This window comes from Anolis carolinensis, chromosome 1 (genome assembly GCF_035594765.1).
Source record: "Anolis carolinensis isolate JA03-04 chromosome 1, rAnoCar3.1.pri, whole genome shotgun sequence".
NCBI classification, from domain to species: Eukaryota; Metazoa; Chordata; class Lepidosauria; order Squamata; family Dactyloidae; genus Anolis; species Anolis carolinensis.
Genome location: NC_085841.1, coordinates 190,494,414 through 190,516,493, shown reverse-complemented (window position 1 = coordinate 190,516,493; position 22,080 = coordinate 190,494,414). Strand labels below are relative to the sequence as shown.

General features: G+C 41.2%; 1 protein-coding gene across 3 annotated transcripts in view; it reads left to right on the top strand.

Moving 5' to 3' along the window:
• plcl1 (phospholipase C like 1 (inactive)) overlaps positions 1–22,080 on the top strand; it is a 278,934-nt gene that overhangs the window by 214,691 nt on the left and 42,163 nt on the right. For all 3 annotated transcript variants that reach the window (XM_062962738.1, XM_008120065.3, XM_062962740.1), the window contains exons 2-5: positions 1,584–4,055; positions 7,510–7,713; positions 11,250–11,325; positions 15,830–15,939. In XM_062962738.1, coding sequence (XP_062818808.1) covers positions 1,584–4,055; positions 7,510–7,713; positions 11,250–11,325; positions 15,830–15,939 — 2,862 coding nt within the window. The remainder of the gene's footprint in view (positions 1–1,583; positions 4,056–7,509; positions 7,714–11,249; positions 11,326–15,829; positions 15,940–22,080) is intronic.

The window sequence follows — 22,080 nt, the reverse complement described above, 5'->3', positions numbered from 1 at the left end:
GCAATGTATATGCACCAATTGATGTACTTATCCAACTCACATTACAATTTGGTAATGGGCCATTTCTTACATAGGTAGCTACTTTACAACAATGTGTGAAGTAAGTTTCAAATGGAAGGTAACTTCTAGCTGTTGTTATTGTACAATAAGCAGTCTTTTAAAATGGGTCCTGGTATTTAATAGTTATCATATCTTTGTGAATGATCACAAGCACACACAATTCACAATTTATTCATCTCTCCTGCACCTTCTCTCCATTTTTAATGAATAGGTTTCCCTCCTACCACATATTGATGTTGTTAGGTTTTTGTTTTGTTTTTTTGGTAATAATCCCCAAAGTGGGATGCTGACTGTACAACATCATTTGTTCCCTAGTGCTGACAAAGTTCCCATCTTCAGTGATTAGATTACACAAATGGAATGCTTAGAGTCTGCTTGTCCATAATATCATTAGAAAGGAAGGAGAGAAAATATGTGGTTTATTAATTTAAGTAAAGTTCATAAAATTAACTACTCTACATCACTTGGCAGAATAAGGAAGTGTCTTTTCTGTTGTAGGACCGTATATTGTTGGATCATACTGCTTTATGCATTTCGGAGTGAAACTGCTGGCAGTGGTTGAATCTTGCAGCTGGGCACTCTACTAATGGTTACATTTTTTTATAATTATACTATTGTTTAAATAGCATGATTTGTAGAATTTTTAAAAGGCTATTATCCTATTTACATCTAGCCTGGCAGTAAGTACTATTGAATTCAGGACATAACTCTGAGCAGGGTGATAGGATTGTATTGTGAGCTACTTCGCTACCCCATTAAGAATTATGGTTTGGGAATTTGGCATTTGAGTCAATGTCATGCAAGGAACATTTTTCTGTACAGCAAGACTTTCTCCTCCTCTCTCCCCTCACATCCTTCATGCACCCACAGCTCATTTTAAGATGGTCTTCTAATCTGCTAGAGCATGTTTGGGAGATGTGAGAGGTGTGGGAGATTATTTAATTTCTGTCAATGTTGTTCATACCTTTGATGAGTGGACACAGTCTGTCAATGCATTACAAATAGGCAAACTGCTCTGTAAGATTAATTTTGATTCAGCCATGCAGCTAGAAAGAGACACATCTCAAACAGTAACTTAACATAGTAACTTAACATTTGTTCATAGTACTTAATGATTTTGTAGAACTTGACTCAGAATAAGTTGAGGTGGGAGTCAATGACTGCTCATATTATAATTATGTTGACTTCGCTTTGCTACTGTGGATTATTTGGTCACTTGTTAACTCTTAGGCACGTAGTTAAGTGTGCATATGAGTCCCATTGATGTCAATAAGAAGTTTAATAAATTTCATGATATGCCAAATGAATCTAATGCAACACAGCCATATATAGTTGTGCTACAGTAAACTAATGATAAATTCAAGATAACTGAAGACTCCATATTATAGTCTCTATTTGTACAAAATAGCATCTATGTAGTCTAATTTTTCAAAATAGTAATTTCATTTATACTTTTTATATAATCTGTATGTCTTTCATTTAATCAAAAATAGTTAATATATTCATATTTAATTTCTTTACAGGACCCTGCAAACCAAAAATGTGGGCAGAAGAAAACAGTGTCCTTCAGCAGCATGCCATCAGAGAAGAAAATCAGTAGTGCAAATGACTGCATCAGCTTCATGCAAGCTGGTTGTGAACTGAAGAAAATCCGGCCAAATTCTCGTATTTATAATCGATTTTTTACTCTTGACCCTGACATGCAAGCACTACGTTGGGAGCCATCTAAAAAGGATCCTGACAAGGCTAAACTTGATATTTCTGCTGTAAAAGAAATCCGATTGGGTAAAAACACTGAAACATTCAGAAACAATACTCTTGCGGATCAGATTTCTGAAGACTGTGCCTTTTCCATAATTCATGGGGGGAATTATAACTCTCTGGACTTAGTTGCCAATTCAGCAGATGTGGCCAACATTTGGGTATCAGGTTTGAGATACTTGGTTTCCCGAAGCAAGCAATGTCTGGATTTAATAGAAGGTAGTCAGAATACTCCACGATTTGTGTGGCTTAAATCTGTGTTTGAAGCTGCAGATGTTGATGGCAACGGGATCATGTTAGAAGATACAGCTGTGGAATTAATAAAACAGCTGAACTCTGCCTTAAAGGAGTCAAAAATCAGGTTGAAATTTAAGGAAATCCAGAAGAGCAAAGAGAAACTAACAACTCGTGTAACAAAAGAGGAATTTTGTGAAGCATACACTGAGCTCTGCACTAGACCTGACGTTTATTTTTTGCTGGTCCAGATATCCAAAAACAAAGAATACTTAGATGCCAATGACTTGATGCTTTTTTTAGAAGCTGAGCAAGGGGTCACAAATATAACTGAAGAAATGTGTCTTGATATTATTCGTAGGTATGAATTTTCAGAGGAAGGGCAGTTGAAGGGTTTTCTTGCAATTGATGGATTTACTCAATATTTGTTGTCCCCAGAATGTGAAATTATTGATCCCACACATAAAAAGGTTGTCCAAGACATGACCCAGCCTTTATCACATTATTATATCAATTCATCTCACAATACCTACCTGATAGAAGACCAGGTCCGAGGGCCGGCAGATATCAATGGCTATGTCAGAGCACTGAAGATGAACTGTAGAAGTATTGAACTTGATGTTTGTGATGGACCAGATAAGGAGCCCATAATCTGTAATCGTAACAGCATGACTTCACCTTTATCATTTCAATGTGTCATCGATGTGATCAACACATTAGCCTTTGTTTCATCAGAGTATCCTCTTATTCTCTGTTTGGAAAACCACTGCTCTATACAGCAGCAGAAAGTCATGGTGAAACAAATGAAAAAGACCTTTGGAACCAAGTTGTACACTGATGCACCATTTCCATCTGAAACATATCTTCCCTCTCCAGAAAAACTGAAAATGAAAATCATTGTGAAAGGAAAGAAACTGCCATCTGGTGAAGATCTATTAGAAGGAGAAGTCAGTGATGAAGATGAAGAGGCTGAAGTATCTCGAAGAATGTCTGAAGTGTGTGAGGTGTTACCTAAGAGATCCTGGTTATGCAAGGAACTGTCTGATCTTGTCTCTATATGTAAATCTGTCCAGTTCACAGATTTTGAGAGCTCCATGAAAAACCAAAATTACTGGGAAATGTGTTCCTTCAGCGAAGCTGAAGCTAGTCGAATTGCAAATGAGTGTCCAGAAGACTTTGTAAATTATAATAAGAAATTTCTGTCTCGGATATACCCTAGTTCCATGAGAATAGATTCTAGTAACTTAAATCCACAAGATTTTTGGAATTGTGGCTGCCAGATAGTCGCAATGAATTATCAAACACCAGGACCCATGATGGATTTACATACAGGATGGTTTTTACAAAATGGGGGATGTGGTTATGTCCTTAGACCTTCTGTTATGCGAGAAGAGATTTCTTACTTCAGTGCAAATACAAAAGGCATAGTCCCAGGGGTTTCTCCTCAAGTCCTACATGTCAAAATCATCAGCGGCCAGAACTTTCCAAAACCCAAAGGTGCTTGTGCTAAAGGGGATGTCATAGATCCCTATGTTTGCCTAGAAATCCATGGTATTCCTGCAGATTGTACAGAGCAGAGAACTAAAACTGTACAGCAGAATAGTGATAACCCCATTTTTGATGAGAGTTTTGAGTTTGAGATAAATCTGCCAGAGCTTGCTATGATGCGGTTTGTTGTGTTGGATGATGATTATATTGGCGATGAGTTCATAGGTCAATGTGCCATCCCTCTAGAGTGTTTGCAGCCTGGCTATAGACATATACCTCTGCGCTCTTTTGTGGGAGACGTCATGGAGCATGTTACACTTTTTGTGCACATTGCTATAACAAATCGAAGTGGAGGAGGGAAGACACAAAAGCGTGGTCTGACTGCAAGAATTGGGATGAAAACAAGAGACTATACTATGCTGAGGAATACAGGCCTTAAGATTCTGGATGACATCTTCAAACTAGCAGTACATCCGTTAAGAGAAGCGACAGACATGAGAGAGAACATACAGGTAATGAAATATTTGGTTTCATTCTTCCCCCCTTTAATATATGAGAATTTGATTAAACAAATGGTTAAACCCATTAGCACTTCTAATGATATTTTGATAATTTGGGGTGTGCAGTTTCTAGGAAATGGCACAGTACCCCATTAGTAAAGAATATTGTTGTTCACTTTGTGGCACACGTTCTGCGAGACCCTGTAGCTCAAGTGCCAATGATCTGACCCTAATGTTAAGATGTCCTTTGCTTCCCTTGTAGTTGGAAGTTCTCAACTTCCACCATGCTGTTGTCCTTGTTCTTCTGGATTTCTCTGCAGCAATGGGCATGAGCCAGTACATGCAGTTTTCAAAAGAGATGGTCTTCTCCAGGTGATGGGGCAATGGGATCACACGCATGGTACACACTGCATGTACATCATCATGTGTGACTCATACCATACATTTGTACACATATGTCCAGTTCCTATGATCCTTCTCTCCACCACCCCACTTCACTCCTTTCTGGGAGGAAGAATTACAGGAATCAGAAGCAAGTCCATACAAATGTATGTGTGTATGCATTGGATGACACATGACTTCGTATATACAGTGTGTATAGACAGGTTTATGTATTGCACAGTCCTGATGACCCAGGCCAATATCAAATGCATGCTAGAACCCATTGTGATCCCTTCACAGCGAAAACCCACATATGATATCATTTCTCCTAGTAGAAAATGTTAACTTATTGCAGACAATTTTGTACTTCCGCATCTGGGAGTAAGTCCCATTGAATCCAGCAGAGCTTACTTACCGCTTGATTGACTGGAACAACATTACACAGTTGACCTTCTTTGCACTATTATCTTCTTTGAGGACTCAATCCCTTTTACACAGGGACCTGGAAGTATAGGTTGAACATTCCTTAACTGGAATTCCAAAATCTAAAATGCTCCAAAAATTCGCACATTGGTGTTTGAGATAAGAGTTATTTTTGCTTCCTGATAGTTCAATGCCCACAAAATTTGTTTCATGCAGAAAATTAGGAAAATATTTGTACAAAATTACCTTCAGGTTATGTGTACAAGAGAAGATACAAAACATAAAGGAATTTTGTGTTTATATTTGAGTCCCATCTCTAAGACCTGTACTATATACAATTACAGGTGTTCCACCCCCACCCCCCAATTACAACTATTTCTGAGCTACTCAATCTGTGCTTTGTAAAATCATCAGGTGGAAAGAATGTAATGCCCACTCATAATTCATTGAAAGATATTATAGAGAAAATGGGTTTTAGTGGTATTGGTGGAGCTTTTTTCTAACAGGATAAAGTATTGTACATTTCATTTACTGACACAAATTTTGTCTGCAGCATAATTTGTAAGCAAGGGATAAGAAACGTGAACTCTTGATTTTGTACACACCTTAAAAGATAGATTATAACCAAGACAAAAATGTATGCAGTTGTAAGATGTGCATTTAGATGGAAAACTCTGTCAATGTTTGTAGGAAAAGCAACTGATTTAATAGTTTCTCATATTGGCTTTTTTTCATTGGGAAATGTTTAGCTAATATGCTTGGACAAAGAAGGACATTTCTACATGTGAAATAAATGTTCATGATGCCAAATTATATAGAGAGTTGCTTCTTCCACTTTTACAAATTATAATCAGCTCCATACTCACAGATGTTCCATTCATTTTCTGCTCTGCTTGGATTATAATTGCGTGTAGCAAAATGCAGGTTCTTGCCAGTTTATATCATCTTTGGATGGACATGATCCAGGTGGCCTTCTCATTACCAGTGTCTGTTATGGAATGTCATCCAAATCCACGAGCACTGAACTGCTTGTGATGAAAAGTAAATTGGTATTCAGCCACTGAAAGAAGTGAGATAAGAGTTTAATATGTGTAGTGAGCAGTGGTTCAGTTATAAACTCTATGGTACTTGAACTGGAAGAGGCCATGTAACTTGTACTGTAGAACCATAGAACTGGAAGAGACCCCAAGGCAGTGGTTCTCAACCTGTGGGTCCCCAGATGTTTTGGCCTTCAACTCCCAGAAATCCTAACAGTTGGTAAACTGGCTGGAATTTCTGGGAGTTGTAGGTCTAAACACCTGGGGACCCACAGGTTGAGAACTGCTGCCCCAAGGTCTGTCCAGTCCAACCCCCTGTCATGCAGGATCACACAACTAAAGCACACAATTAAAGCACTCCTGACTACGAGTGGATTGCCTGTCTAACTGGTGGGCTGTGATGGGTTGCAGTGACAAAGCTAAGTACAGTAGAGTCTCACTTATCCAACATAAACGGGCCAGCAGAATGTTGGATAAGTGAAAATGTTGGATAATGAGGGATTAAGGAAGAGCCTATTAAACGTCAAATTACATTATGATTTTACAAATTAAGCACCAAAACATTCATGTTTTACAACAAATTGTCAGAAAAAGCAGTCCAAAACATGGTATGTAGTGTTTTTATAATTATGTAGTAATTACTGTATTTATGAATTTAGCACCAAAACATTGCAATATATTGAAAAAATTGACTCAAAAAACATTGGCTACTAACAAATTGACTACAAATAAAGATAGAATTGCATAAAATGAACTTCTAGTAGCTACATTGTCGGAAATTAAATCCATAAAAAGTTCAATCCTTGCTGCCTAAAGAAACAGCACTGGATCGGGGAAGGAGGCAAACTATGTTGGATAATCCAGAACATTTGATAAGTGAATGTTGGATAAGTGAGACTACTGTATTTGATTGATTAAAGAAAGCTTGATTATAACCACATTTCACATTTGTTTAAATTTGTGATTAATAAATACAATGGGCAGAAATGGAGAAAAGAAACCCTAGTTTCTTTTGGACTGCACATTCCAGGATCCCCCCAGCCAGCATTGCCTGTGGAATATCTGGGAAGTGATCCAAAAAAGTAATTTTACAAGTTCTGCTCTTGATATATGACTCTGAAGACTATTCTATATTTTTGGTACATATTCACTCAGTTGTTCTCTTTTTCTGGTTATCCAAAGTCAGGCTTAGATACCTAACCTTTTTGTTAGAAATGTCACAATGCTTAGCACTAAAGAGTTAAAAATATGTCATGGAGAGCAGCAGCGATAGAGTTACCTTAGTTTCCTCATCCATCCTGATGTCCCTGTGATGCAATTGACCTTTTCCCACATCTTTTCCCACTGTCTTTCTTCTCTCTCATCTCCTTCCAGAAGTAAAACCAGCTTTACCTCACTAGTAGTTTAGCACCTTAGAGATCTCTCATATGGAGTTCTTACAACAAAGCCTTTAGTGTGTTTCATCAAGCCTTTGATGTCTTTGCTCCCTGAACAGGATCTTTAGCCCCTGCACCTGCCCTCCATTAACTCTGTCTCTTGATATCCTCACACACTTTGATAAAATCAACTGGGATGATATTCTCCAGCAAGTAGAAACTGATGGATTTTTCTTCTTTTTTCAACAGAATGCAATTCTCTCTGTTAAAGAGCTTTGTGGACTCCCACCAATTACCAGTTTGAAGCAGTGCATTTTGTCCATGTCTGCACGACTCGTCAACAGCGATAATGTTCCTTCAGTGGTCCTCTGTATGAAAGACAGCTTCCCTTTCCTGGAATCTTTGGGGTCTCTAACTGACATTCAAAAAAAGGTTCTTGCTGCATACAACCAGGTATGAGCTTGCTTTGCTTCTCTGAGTGCTTGCAATTGGTAGGGATGTCGACAATCCATTGAGATGATCAGATTCCTTTCCACTGGGACTTTCACCCATCAATAAGTCTTCATAGGCTTGGTGGAAACAAAAATCTTAGCTTAGTGGTCAAAGTGGATGTGAGGATGATCTGACTGCTATATCTGTGACCTCATTTATCACCAGGGTTGTTTGGTTGTTCTGACTGGTTAGGTGGGTGTTCCCTTCCTCCCTCACCACTCTGTGTGTGTCCCTCCTGAAGCTGCATGCTCAGTGGAAGAGGACAACATCCCAAGTATAGAAGGAGTGTACTAAGGTCTCCAGTCTTTGTTCCTGGGGATACGATAGCTGTGCTTCCCTGCTAGAAACTCCAAACAAGCTCAAGGAGTGATCAAAGTGAGTGAAGGATTTCAGCAGATGTTAGAGACCAAGCTTTGACTGGACCCTCAAGGTTGGCTTTACCCCTTCTATTTCCTCAAACTCCTTGGACTCAACATCAGCACCCAGAAGTTTAGAAGAAGCATTATCTTGCTCACCTTGGGAACATTTGCATTGCCCAAAGAAGGTCAAGCAGCCCCAATAGCCTTGGCATATTCCGCTAACTACCCCAACATATTTTAAGTGTGTAGGATCCATTTAATACAGGAGTAGAAATTTTATAGCTGGAGCTGCGTGTAAACCACCTAGTGTGCTCCAGGTTTCCTTCATATCCCAGAAGACTTTGAGGATCTATATTATCCCATTTTCAGACTATATTAGCCAGGGCTGTGATGCAGGCTGATAAGCAGTCAGCTGTAACAAATCACTCTGACTAAGAGGTCATGAGTTCGAGGCCAGCTCGGAGCTGCGTTTGTCTCTGTCTTTGTTCTATGTTAAGGCATTGAATGTTTGCCTTATATATGTGATGTGATCCTCCCTGAGTGGTCTAGAAACCAGGTTTTATAACGAATGGCTGAAAGAGCCACATACGTTCAGCCTAGAGAACAGAAGATTAGAGTGGGGCGAGAGAGCAACATGGTATTGTACATCTAATATCAGTGTCCGAAGCAAACATATTGTTAGACCCCGGGTGTTATGTACTTGCTTGCTGTTCTGCCTTATGCAGCAGACTTTGGCTGGTCAGTTGGGCATGGATACCTTTAGAGGTCCACAAATAGGGGCAGTCTGTGGCCACATGTTCTGGTGTATGAAGATTGGATTGTGTGGGCTTGGATTTCAGAGAATCACAGAATCCTAGACTTTGAAGAGACCTCATGAACCATCCATTCCAACCCCCTGTTAATAAGCAGGAAAACCCCATTCAAAGCACCCCTGACAGATGGCCATCTAGCCTCTATTTAAAAGCCTCCAAAGAAGGAGCCTCCACTGCACTCTGGGGCAGAGAGTTCCACTGCTGAACAGGTCTCACAGTGAGGAAGTTCTTCCTAATGTTCAGGTGGAATCTCCTTTCCTGTAGTTTGAAGCTGTTGTTTGGCATCCTAGTTTCCAGGACAGCAGAAAACAAGCTTGCTCACTCCTATGTCTTTCCCTCACATATTTATTCATGGCCATCATCATGTCTCCTCTTAGCCTTCTCTTCTGCAGGCTAAACATGCCCAGCTCTTTAATCAGCTTCTCGTAGGGCTTGTTCTCCAGACCCTTGGTCATTTTAGTTGCTCTCTTCTGGACACTTTCTAGCTTGTTAATATCTCCTTGGAAAGGATTTGTCCTTTCCAGTTTACAGTGGGATTTTAGGGGATGTTTTGTTATATTTAAACTATTTAGACACACCCTATTGTACCAAGATTAGCTACGTTAAGAAAAACTGTAGTTCCATATTGTATTAATAATAGAGAAACTTAGTTAACATGGAAACTTTTCAAGTGCTTTGATAAGTGTCCTTTAAAGTCAGGACTTCATGTGACTTTCAAACTGGTTCAACGTGTGTTTATCCAGAAACAAGCAATTTATTGCTTAGTAATACACATTTAGTTGAAGCTAAACAATATAACATTAAGCATATTTGCTTAAAAATAAACACTACTGAGTGCAGCTCACGTTGCCTGTTTGCAAATATCATTTGGTTGGGACTATAAATGAAAAATTCGGGTGTAATAAAACACAACAAAGGAATCCAGTAACACCTTTCATAGAATCATAGAATCATAGAATAGTAGAGTTGGAAGAGACCTCATGGGCCATCCAGTCCAACCCCCTGCGAAGTAGCAGGAAATTGCGTTCAAAGCACCCCCGACAGATGGCCATCCAGCCTCTGTTTAAAAGCCTCCAAAGAAGGAGCCTCCACCACAGTCCGGGGGTGAGAGTTCCACTGCCGAACAGCCCTCACTGTGAGGAAGTTCTTCCTAATGTTCAGGTAGAATCTCCTTTCCTGTAGTTTGAAGCCATTTCACACTAACTGGTCTATTTTTGCATAAATATGTATCTGATGATATGAAAGCTTATTCTTGAGTTATTCTGAATAGAGCTGCTAAATTTCTTTATGCATTTTTTTTTTACTAAAACTAACACAGCTAGTTCTTTGAATCTCTGAAATACTATATCCTATTGAGTTTGGTAGTACTTGGATGTTTTTGATAGTTCACAGTGCTATCCATGTGGATACTAAGCACTTTAGTACTGGTTGCTGAAACAAGATGTCAATTTTATAATAGTGGTGCTCACCAGATATGTTGAATTACAACTTCCAATGTCCCCTTGAAGCCTAACACATCTGGAGGTTGTAATAGAAAAGGGAATTTTTGTGGTGCCTCCTTTTGCTTTTCTGTTCAACTGTCCACCACCAAACTCTGTCACAACTACTGTCTTTAAAACCTGGGACATGGCCTAAATTTCCCACCATTCAAATAACTCTTTAACATGTAGCAAAATATATTAGGAGTGTGAGTACACACTCTTCTTATTATCCAAGATATTCGCTTATCCAAGGTTCTGCTGGCCCATTTAGCTTGGATAAGTAAGACTCTACTGTATGACTAAATTTGGAACCACCTAGTGACTACAAACACCTCAAACTACTTTTTTCAAGATTTTGTGAGCATCTTCCTAGTCCTCTACTTTGACTGCAAAGTAACTTGGATATGTCACACTCTACCTAAATAATTCCTCAGCATGGTAGCCTTCAGATATTTTGGACTACAACTGCTCTCAATCCTGCTAATGGCCAAGAATGATAAGAGCTGCTGTCAGAAATAGTTCTGTATTCTATTTGATTTAAAATAATCATCACTGTTAAGTTAATGGACTGTCTCTGAATAAATTGGCTTCTATTTTAAGCTGATGCTGTAACTTATATTTTCCCCAAGCTATCAAAATCATGTTGGTCTGACATAAAACAAATGCCCATTGAATTTCTCTTATCAATTCTCATTTGGTTTATTATAGAACTAGGCACCTTTTACAGGCTAAACTTTTTGTTACAAACATAAGAATTCTGGGCCTGAGGGAAAGAGGAAGAGAAGAAGAGAAAAAGATGGTAAAAGAAGCAACCTTTTATTGTTGTTGTTTGTATTCCCACACAGATGATTCAAGAGAACAAAACACTAATAGAAACTGCAGTCACCGTTCATGACAAGATTGTCGAGTGCCAGAAAGCAGGTAACCCTCTTTGGGGATAAGGATTGTTTCAGATCTGTTTGTTTTGCTACCATAGTCCAAACCAAGCTTTAGTGATACATGATTCCGTTTTTCCAGAAGAGTGAGTGTATGCTACATTCAAGGAGTTATGCCTAAAAGGTAAGAAAATGGAAGGATGACACCTCACTTGTTATAAGGACTTTATCCCTTGTGATAATTAAAGCGTTGGGAATCATTGTTTTCCCCTTAAACTTCACAACACCCTGTTTGAAAATTAAACAAATGATTTTCCTACCCCTATCACACATTTTCCCTTGTTCTGCTTTCCCATCATATGGGAGACATATTTCTCCTCCTACTGTTTCCTCCCCTGTTTTCTTTCGATATATAAAAATCCTTTATTTTTTTCTCACGTAAGCAGTTTTTAACACAAGATCACATCCAAAAAGATATAAATTACCATTCCTTTCTCCTCAGTCACAAAAAGATAATGGCAGAAGAAAGGAATCTATAGGGTCCATCTCTGCTCCTCCCTCCAGAACGACATCATCATTATGTTTACAAGTGGACAATGGGGAATTCCCATCACACATGAAATATAACATTTTTACTCTTCTCTGTGTGGGGAATTTAAAATGAAGTCAATTGCCAATCAACTTAGGAATCATTGGGGAAAACCACTCTTTTGAAATGGCAAAATAGGTGAATCTTCCACATCAAGTTAAAGAACATTTTATTTTCCTTTTTTGTTCTGTTTGGAGTACTTTATTTGAGGACACTGTTAGCATACACAGCTAACCTGAAAGCATCCTTTCAGATTAAATATTTTGTTAGCTGTTCTTTCAGGGTAGACCTTATACTACAATGCAATTAATATTACGAAAAATAAAATACCATAATGAAGTTTAATTAGAACGCACTACAAGATGGGAAGTATCTATAATAATATTCTGGAGTAACTTATAGAGCTCGATTCTGAAATGAAAATAACTAGAATTCTTGTGCTTAAATCTGATAATAACAAATAGTTCTAAAACAGCCTATCGGTGTCTCAAAGCCCTATTTGATTTAGATTTAACATTTTTTGTCAACACTACAAATAAAGCAAACCAAAGATTGCAAGCATGTCAACCTCCAAGAGTGAAATTAGCTCAATCAGATATGAAAAACATCTTTCGGATGGAGGCCAATAGGTAAGATATGACTAACCAAAATTATTTGTCCAAATGACAGTCTAGCACACCACCCTGGATATTCCACAGATATATAAACCCCACTTGCCTAGTTTCCAACAGACCTCACAACCCCTGAGGATGCCTGCCATAGGTGTGGGTGAAACGACAGGAGATAATGGTTCTGGAACATGTCCATACAGCCCAGAAAACTCACAGCAACCTAGTGATTCTGGCCATGAAAGCTTTCGACAACACATAGCACATGAGTGTTATATTTGTATATTTCAAATTGTATGCTAATACTTCTATGTTAAGCCGCTTTGAGTCTCCTTTGGGAGAGATAAAGCAGGGCATAAATAAATATAATTTATTAATAAATAAAATTACCTACCGCTGAACAGCGGTAGGGTGATGTGGCATAGCAGTTTGAATGTTGGATTTAGGACACTGGAAGATCAGGGTTTGAATCCTTGCTTGACCATAGAAACTCAATGGGTAGTCATGGCCAAGTCACACTGTCTCAGTCCCATAGAATCATAGAATCAGGGACCATGCAGTCCAAATCCTTGTCAAGAAGCAGGAAAATCACATTCAAAGCGCCCCCAACAGATGGCCATCCAGCCTCTGCTTAAAAGCCTCCAAATAAGGAGCCTCCACCACACACTGTGGCAGAGAGTTCCACTGCTGAACAACTTTCACAGTTAGGAAATTCTTCCTCAGGTGGAATCTCCTTTCCTGTAGTTTGAAGGCATTGTTCTGCATCCTAGTCTCCAGGGCAGCAAAAAACAAGCTTGCGCCCTCCTCCGTATGACTTCCCCTCCCATATTTATGCATGGCCCTTATCATGTCGCCTCTCAGCATTCTCTACTGCAGGCTAAATATGCCCAGCTATTTCAGCTGCTGCTCATAGGGCTTGTTCTCCATACCCTTGATCATTTTAGTAACCTTCCTTTGGACACATTCCAGCTTGTCAACATCTCCCCTCAATTGCGGTGCCCAGAATTGCAGGTGTGATCTGACCAAGGCAGAATAGCGGGGTAGTATGACTTCCCCAGATCTAGACACTAGACTCCTATTTATGCAAGTAAAAATCCCATTGGGTTTTTTAGCTGCTGCATCACATTGTTGGCTCATGTTTAACTTGTTGTCCATGAGGACTCCAAGATCTTTTTCACACATACTGCTGTCCAGCCAGACATCTCCCATTCTGTATCTTTTCATTTCATTTTTTTCTGTCTAAGTGGAGTATCTTGCATTTGCCCCTGTTGAAGTTCATTTTGTTAGTAAAACAGATGCTTTGTATCGCAGACAATCATCCTTTCACTGCTGATTTGTAGTTGGCCAAAAATGTTTTTTCATGCTTCTTGAGAGCAACTTTCCAAACTCTGCAAATTCAACAGGCATGTGTTGAAAGACAGGAAGTGTTTTCCCAGACATGGTCCAACACTGCTTGAAAGCATGTGGCAAGACAAGATAATACAATGGTAAAAGAAAATTCAGTAATTTCATATAGAAGAGTCTCTGACTCTGCTGCTGCATACAGGTTTAGCAGCTGATATTATCATTCTTGTTGGGGGGGGGGGGGTATGTTAACTAATAAATCGGGATTTTGAATAATTTCTTCTATCTTCTGAAACCAAGAGATGTGACTGACCCATCTAGATGGAGCAAAGCGTTATACTGCTCCATTGTGTGTGTGTGTGTTTTGTATTTGACATTTAATTGAAGTAATTGAGATTACCTCAATGAGAAATTAGCATCTGTTTCAATTAAATTGATTTTTGATTAGTTTAGGCAGCAGAAATCTCTTTCACAGTCTTGCTTACTTCATTAAAGCCTTGTTTAAGGTGACTTAATTGCATTTTACTAACTAGATTAATATCACTATAACAACTGTATGAGATGAAGCTCACGTAACTAAGGCTTGAATTTGTTTAAATGCAATCATTATTTAGAATGTCCACTGGCACAACTGAATTAAACCAAAAGGCATTTCCCCTATGACCCTTTCTTTGCTAGAGTTCTTTACAACAAGGCCCAATATCTTCTATATCTACCCATAAATAAATAAGTTGTGTCTTCAGGTTATGTCTGATGTATGGGGATCCTAAGGCTAACATGAGTTTTCTTGGGCTGAGAGCATGTGACTCGCATATGTTTACCAGCTGGGAATTGAATCCTGGTCTCCAGAGTCATAGTCCAATATTCAGGCCACACTGGCTCTCAAATAAAAACATACATAATTTCACAGAAAGAAGAATTGTTGACAGGAAGACAAAACAACAATGACTCCTTATCATGATTTTTCTATTGTCTTGACTAATGTTTTCTATATGTTCTGTATGCCTCTGACTGTCAGTTGACTGATTCATCTATACCAAAAAATGCCCATACTTTGACGTTTTATGGCTATAGCCAAGAAGAAATAACCAATGGATCAATTGAACTTTTCAGCTTCCTGGGGGTTGTTCTATTACTGGGCTTTTGGGGCTAGTTATACCATATTCCGTTTCCTCACATGGATTGGTGTTCATCTCACTACATGGAAGAAATTGGGTAAAAATTGACAAGACACCACCGTTTCAGGACAGCTGGTCCTGTAAGTGCAGCAGTTTCCTCTAAGGTCCCCTCTGTTTACACATTTCCTCCACATAACAACCTTGAGATGCACTTTGGAGGGAATCAGAGCCTCCTAAGAGTAACCACCAAACTATTAAAGCTGCTGCTTAGGCATGTCCAGAGTCTCTTCCCCAAGTTTCCTTTCATAACTTCTTCAAAACAGTGGAGAGAAAGCCCCGGGAGGAGCAGCCAATCTGTTCCCTTTGTGCTAACATCATCTTCTTACCTTATTGCACATGTGGCCTCCCTTTGTTACTGGGATACTTTTTGTACGGTAATAGACACTAGTGTTGTGCTTTGGTATGGAATTGCTGTTGGTTTTGTGTAGTTTCATTTGTTTCATCTCATTTCCGTAATTGTTTCCGCTAACGAAAATGGGGCACCCACAAAACTCTTCCGCTTGCGTCCTCAGTGCAGCATTTTGGCGACAATGTGCAGCTGCGGGCAGCGGTAACCGGCTGGTTGAGGACGCAAGCGGCAGAGTTTTGTGGAGAAGGAGTCGCCAAGCTCATTCATCACTATGATAAGTGCCTAGATTTGAATGGTGACTATGTTGAGAAGTGGTATTTGGGTGTGGCTTTCAACTGCATATGGTAAATGTTTTCTCCTATACTTTGTTCATTTTTAATTCCAAAACGTAATCTACTTTCAGGATAACCCTCATATTTTACTCTATTTGTGATTTGTTCAATGACATCTCCTTCCTCTTACCACACTTTTTATTTTGTTAGCAATGCACCTTCATGAAGAACTTCATAACCTAGGAACAAAAGAAGGCTTGAAAGGAAGAAAGCTCAGCAAAGCCATTGAAAGTTTTGCATGGAACATCACTGTGCTGAAGGTATGTACAACTCTTAAAGCTTTTTCTTGTCTAATGAATATGTTTCAGCTCAATTCTCTGTTTCTTGCAGCAAAACAGATATTGATACTATGGCAGGAATGTGCTGATGGATAACAATCATAATGAAGAGAAGCATTTCATTGCATTAAGAGATTAAAGTAATCCTTAGTCAAATGAACTGTAATGGGATTCATAGTAAGCATTTTATAGCTCAGACATGATTTTTTGTCTCGGAGAATAGTTTAAATTAGGTTTCATCTTCCTCCAAACCATATTACTACAGGCTGTGTCTTTGTTGAAATCCATTTTCTGTGCTTTGGATTTCTCATTATACATTCAACTCACAAACTACTCAATATATCTGCAGGTCAGTATGAAAGAAGAAAATTCCTTTTGTTAGACAAATGAGTGAGAGGGGACCCACATAGTTCCTTGGAGGTTCATTGAGGTCTGTGCACAACACTGTGAAAAGTCCAGTATCATTGGATCAGACCTTGAAAAGGCTTTCTATTACAGACTAGTGTCTGGATTGGAGAGTCGTAGTTTTACTTTCCCAAGTTCTGCACTGGCTCAGCTTCTTTGAAGGAGAAGTTACCCACATTGGTTAAGGATCCCATGCATTGTGTAAGTGGGGTTGGCAACTGTGGTCCTCCAGATATTGGTGAACTACAATTACCAAGGAGCCACGTTGGTACAATGGGTTAAACCTTTGTGCCAGCTAAACTGCTGACGTGAAGGTTGGCAATTCAAATCCGCGAGATGGGGTAAGCTCCCGTCTGTCAGCTCTAGCTTGCGTGGACATGAGAGAAGCCTCCCAACAGGATATTAACACATCCGGGCATCCCCTGGGTAACGTCTCTGTAGATGGCCAATTCTCTCACATCAGAAGCAACTTGCAGTATATTCTCAAGTTGCTTCTTACACAATAAAAAATCTCTACAGTTCCCACCATACTTTGCCAAAGACTAGGATGACTGGTATTGAAGGAAAATGAAGTGTGTCTTTTTAAGGACTATCCTGTGGACAACTCAGTGTGGAAAAGGTTCCTTGAAGGAAGACTCCTTCACTCCCCCAACCACTGCATTGCACTGAATTACATTTGTTTATGTCATAGCAGATGCTGCATGTTTTGTATCTACTTCTGTGCTGTTAATAACCCATTGTTAATTATGTATGTGTAATTAAATGAGCTGTGAAATTATTAATGAACCCACACAGGAATAATGATTATAGACAAGGATGCTTTGCACTTCTGGGTGAGCACTACCTTTCTGGATCCTGTCCATAAAAGAAAGTCAAACCAAGGCTGTTAAGATTAATGTCAGTAAAGCAGCACATTATTTTTCTCCTGGAAAAATGTTTGGAGATGGAATCTATTCCACGCATACAGTGCTGCACTTGCAATCATTTATTTTGCCTGAGTATTTCCACCTGTAGACCTGGTCAATTGGGAGCCACATGGAGGAATATAATGATATCACGAGCTTGAATAATATGAGTAGCCATGAAGCTGCACAGTCAATCAGCAAGGGTATCTGCATAGAGGTAGCCTGGGCTTTGTTGCCTGGAGGCATCCTTTTTTGGGATGTGTTTATTGGCACTTGATTGTTTACTGTCTGGAGTTCTCCTGTATCTGAGTAGTGTTCTTTATTTACTGTCTTGATTCTGATGTTTTTTAATACTGGTAACCAGATTTTGTTCATTTTCATGGTTTCTTCCTTTCTGTTGATATTGTCCATGTGCTCGGGGATTTCAGTGGCTTCTCTGTGTAGTCTGACATGATAGTTCAACAGAAAGGAGGACAAAAATCCAAATGAGAGCATTTCATTCAGACTTAGATTTTACAATGTAAAGGAAATGCATTGGGTGGTCTAAATACCTTTCATTGTGCAAGAATGTCAGCTTCTCTAAGCACTTTTTACTGAGCAACAGAAATGGTTGGCCTCTGCCAAGGACATACCTTTTCCCTTACTGCAGCGAACATCTTTTATGACTCATTCTTTTGAACATCACTTTTAAAAAATCTGTTTCAGAACCACAGAGACCTTGCTCTGCCATGGAAACCGATTGAGTGACTTGTGGTAAGTCACACTCTCACAGCCTCAGAAGAGGGCAAAGGCAAACCCCTTCTGAACAAATCTTGTCCAGACAATCCTATGCTAGGTTTATTTTACTGTCTCCTTAAGTCAGAAATGTCTTGAAGGGACTATTCAACATAACAATACGGGAAGCTAGCTGCTTTGAGACCCTAAAGCAGGAGTGGGCAAACTATGCCCCATAGTCTACAAATGTCCATTGCCTCTTGGATCACACTTCTAGTGCTGAAGAGCTGAGAGAGTGTGATGACCCATGGGCCTTGTAGTCCTGCTCAGGACATTGTAATTCCTGATGAAGATGAAAACTTGGGTTTTTTACCTTCCCAGTCTGAACTGGATTCTTCTCAGCCAGATCTTTCCCAGGCAGATCTGGGAACCTTGCACCTGCAAGAAAGTTGTCTCCCAGAAGTATGTCAAACAAGCCCAGAGCCTACTTCTCCCGTGTTCTTGCGCCGGGAGTTTTGTAAACAACAGAGAAGTTTGGAATCAGCTTCGCGCAGGAGTGCGAGGATTGCAGCTAAGAATGTGGCCAATTAAGACTGCTTCTCGTGAGAATCTTTGGGGAGTCTCACATCTGGTCTCTGAGTTTAGCTTTCGGTTCTGATTCCCAGAGAACTGCTTCGGCGGGAAAGTTAGACTCTATTTAGGTGTTTTACCCGCGTAGTAACTTCGCGGAGTCAATTCGTCAGCCTACGGAGCGAGTTGTGTCTGGACAGCGCGCTCCGATTCAAGCCTCGCTCCTGCTCAAGCCTTGCCTTGCTATCCAGCCTTCGCCTTGCTTCCCAGCCTTTGTTTATCTACGGACTTTGCCTTGTTTCCCAGGATCAATCCTTGCCTTGTTCCACGGATTTTATCAAGTTATTCCACGGACCTTGTTCTTGTTCTTAGTTACCTTGTTCCACGTTCAAGCCTTGTTTCAAGTATCAAGTTATTTCCTAGCCTCGCTCAAGTTTCATGGACTAAAGGACCTTGTCATCTCCCCTCACTTTGCTTGGCAAAGTGAGTGTTTCGGTTATTGGATTACAACTTTGGACCTTAATATTTCTTATTGGACATTGCTTTTTTGGACTAATTCTGACCTTTCCTGAAAGGTCTAATTCTGGACTATTTTCTACACTTGTTTTTATTAACTTTATATATTCCTTCAATAAAGATATTAGATAGATTCTGGCCTCTGTGTATGGTTATTGGTGCTCTGCAGCCTGGGTCTTGACAGTTTGACTCCGCCACCCTAAGCACCAATTAACCTCGGCCAGAATGTCTACCGGAGTCGTACCTGGGCCGAGCGGCCAGCCGATTACCTACACCATCGACAAGGATGAGGTGGACCGAATCCGTGATAAGCTCAATGCACAGGATGGAGAAATAAGGGGTTTGAAGGAACGCGGAATTCGTCTTCCGGCCATGGCGTTGCCAACCAAGTTTACTGGAGAAGCTTCTAAGGTTCATGTCTTCCGTCGCCAATGTCAAGCTTATCTAGAGGCCCGTGCTGCCGAGTTTCCCCAAGAAGACATCAAAGTGGCATGGGTTTACAGTCTTCTAGACGGGCCAGCGGCCAGCTGGGCGACGGCACTGTACGACCAAGCCTCTCCACACCTAAGATCAGCGCAACGCTTCTTGGACCACCTCAAGGAGACTTGGGGAATCGAGGACAATTTGGAGGCAGCCGGTCACAAACTCCGTCGCCTTTTCCAAGGAGACAGACCTATGTCTCAGTATATAGCCGAGTTCCGAGTGCTGGCCCACAACACCGGCTGGAACGATGTAGCCCTCAGGGGACAATTCCGGGAGGGTCTCAACATTGAAATGCTGGAAGAAATCTCCAAGGTGGATCCTCCCCAGACCCTCGAGGCACTCATTGATCAATGTTTACGGGCTGAAGTCATGATTGCCAACAGGAAACAGTGGGTTCGAGGCCAGGGCGGTAGAGCCGGGGCAAAACCCCCCGCTCCCGCCAGCGTTCAGCCACGTCCGGTCTGGAGACCCCCACCGCCAACCCCATACCCCAGAGGAGGCGAGGAGGTGCCGATGCAGTTGGGCAATGTGCGTCCCAGACTAGATGCCGCCGAGAAGGCCCGTCGTCAACGCTTAAACCTCTGCTGGTACTGCGGGAACGGGGGCCACTTCGCCAGAGAGTGCCCAGCCAAAGGGAAGCCTGCCGCCCGTCTTGCGGCGGCGTCCTCCACGGAGACGAAGACGTCTGAGCCGACTGGCACACAGCCGGCGGGGGAAGCCAACGACCGGGTGTAGAGAGGCTCGCCAACCCGGTCAAAAAATCCATCCAAGAGCCGCCAACCGGGGTCCTGTTCCTTCTCGTGGTCACATTATGGTCAGCAAAAAGGGGACCCGTCATGATCCACGCCATGATAGACTCTGGAGCTACCAACAATTTCATCGATAGAGAGTATGCCGACTCTCTGGGATTACAATATCATGATTTCAAGAATGCCCGTGTGGTGCAAGCCATAGACGGCCGCCCCCTCAAGACGGGCCCCGTAAGTCAGTGGTCGGAACCCACCAGGATGTGGATAAGGGAACATATGGAAGAGATTTCCTTCTTTGTTACCGAGGTCCCCCATTTCCCTGTGATTTTGGGAATTCCATGGCTGACTCTCCACGACCCTAACATCTCCTGGTCCAACAGAGAACTGCAGTTTGCTTCACCGTACTGCCAAAACCATTGCCTCGTAGCCAAGGTATGCCACGCCACAGACACCGAGCCCATCATCACCTTGCCAAAGAAGTACTCCGAGTATTGGGATGTATTCAATGAGAAAGAAGCCGAAAAATTACCCCCACATAGACCTTATGACTGTGCCATTGACTTGGTGGAGGGGGCCCCGATCCCGCGAGGGCATCTCTACTCCCTGACTGAACCAGAGCAAGAAGCTCTCAGGGAATTCCTAGAGACAAACCTTCGCAAGGGATTCATCAGACCCTCTCAATCCCCAGCCGCCTCCCCAGTGATGTTTGTGAAGAAGAAGTCAGGGGAACTACGCTTGGTGGTGGACTACAGAGCATTGAACAATATCACCAAGCGGAACAGCTATCCCCTGCCCTTAATCTCGGATCTACTGGATCGGCTTCGAGGAGCCAAGGTTTACACCAAGCTGGATCTTCGGGGGGCTTACAACTTAGTTCGCATCAGGGAAGGGGACGAGTGGAAGACCGCCTTCCAGACCAAATTCGGATTATTCGAGTCCCGAGTTATGAATTTCGGTTTATGCGGAGCCCCCACAACGTTCCAGCATTTTGTCAATGACATTTTTCAGGACTATCTAGACAGGTTCTTGATAATCTACCTGGACGATTTTTTGGTGTTTTCTAGATCACAATCAGAACATGAGAACCACGTCAAAATGGTGTTACAACGATTGCGGGATCATGGACTTTATGCCAAGCTGGAAAAATGCGCCTTTGATCTACAAGAGGTAGATTTCCTTGGTTACCGCATCTCGCCTCTAGGGCTTTCCATGGATCCAGCCAAGGTTTCAGCAGTATTGGAATGGCGGGCGCCAACTAACAAGAAAGAGGTGCAGCGTTTCTTGGGGTTCGCGAACTATTACCGCAAGTTCATTCCAGATTTTGCCCGCTGGTCCGACCCCATCACTAGCTGCATCCGTGGAAAGCAGCCTTTCCGCTGGACTGATCAAGCAGAGAAAGGGTTCCAGCAACTAAAGAAACTATTCACCTCCCAGCCAATTCTACAGCACCCAAATCCTGGAACCCCTTTTGTGGTGCAAGCGGACGCCTCTGATGTGGCAATTGGGGCTGTACTCTTACAACCGGTGGGAGATCACCTCCATCCCTGTGCCTTTTATTCTCGTCAACTAACCACACCAGAGAGGAATTACACCATTTGGGAAAAAGAACTACTGGCCATAAAGGCAGCCTTTGAAACTTGGAGACATTGGCTAGAAGGGGCCAAATTTCCCATTGAAGTCCACACTGATCATCGTAATCTAGAACATCTAAGAACTGCCCGCAAACTAAATCAGAGGCAGCAACGTTGGGCTTTATTCTTTGAACGTTTCAACTTCCAGAT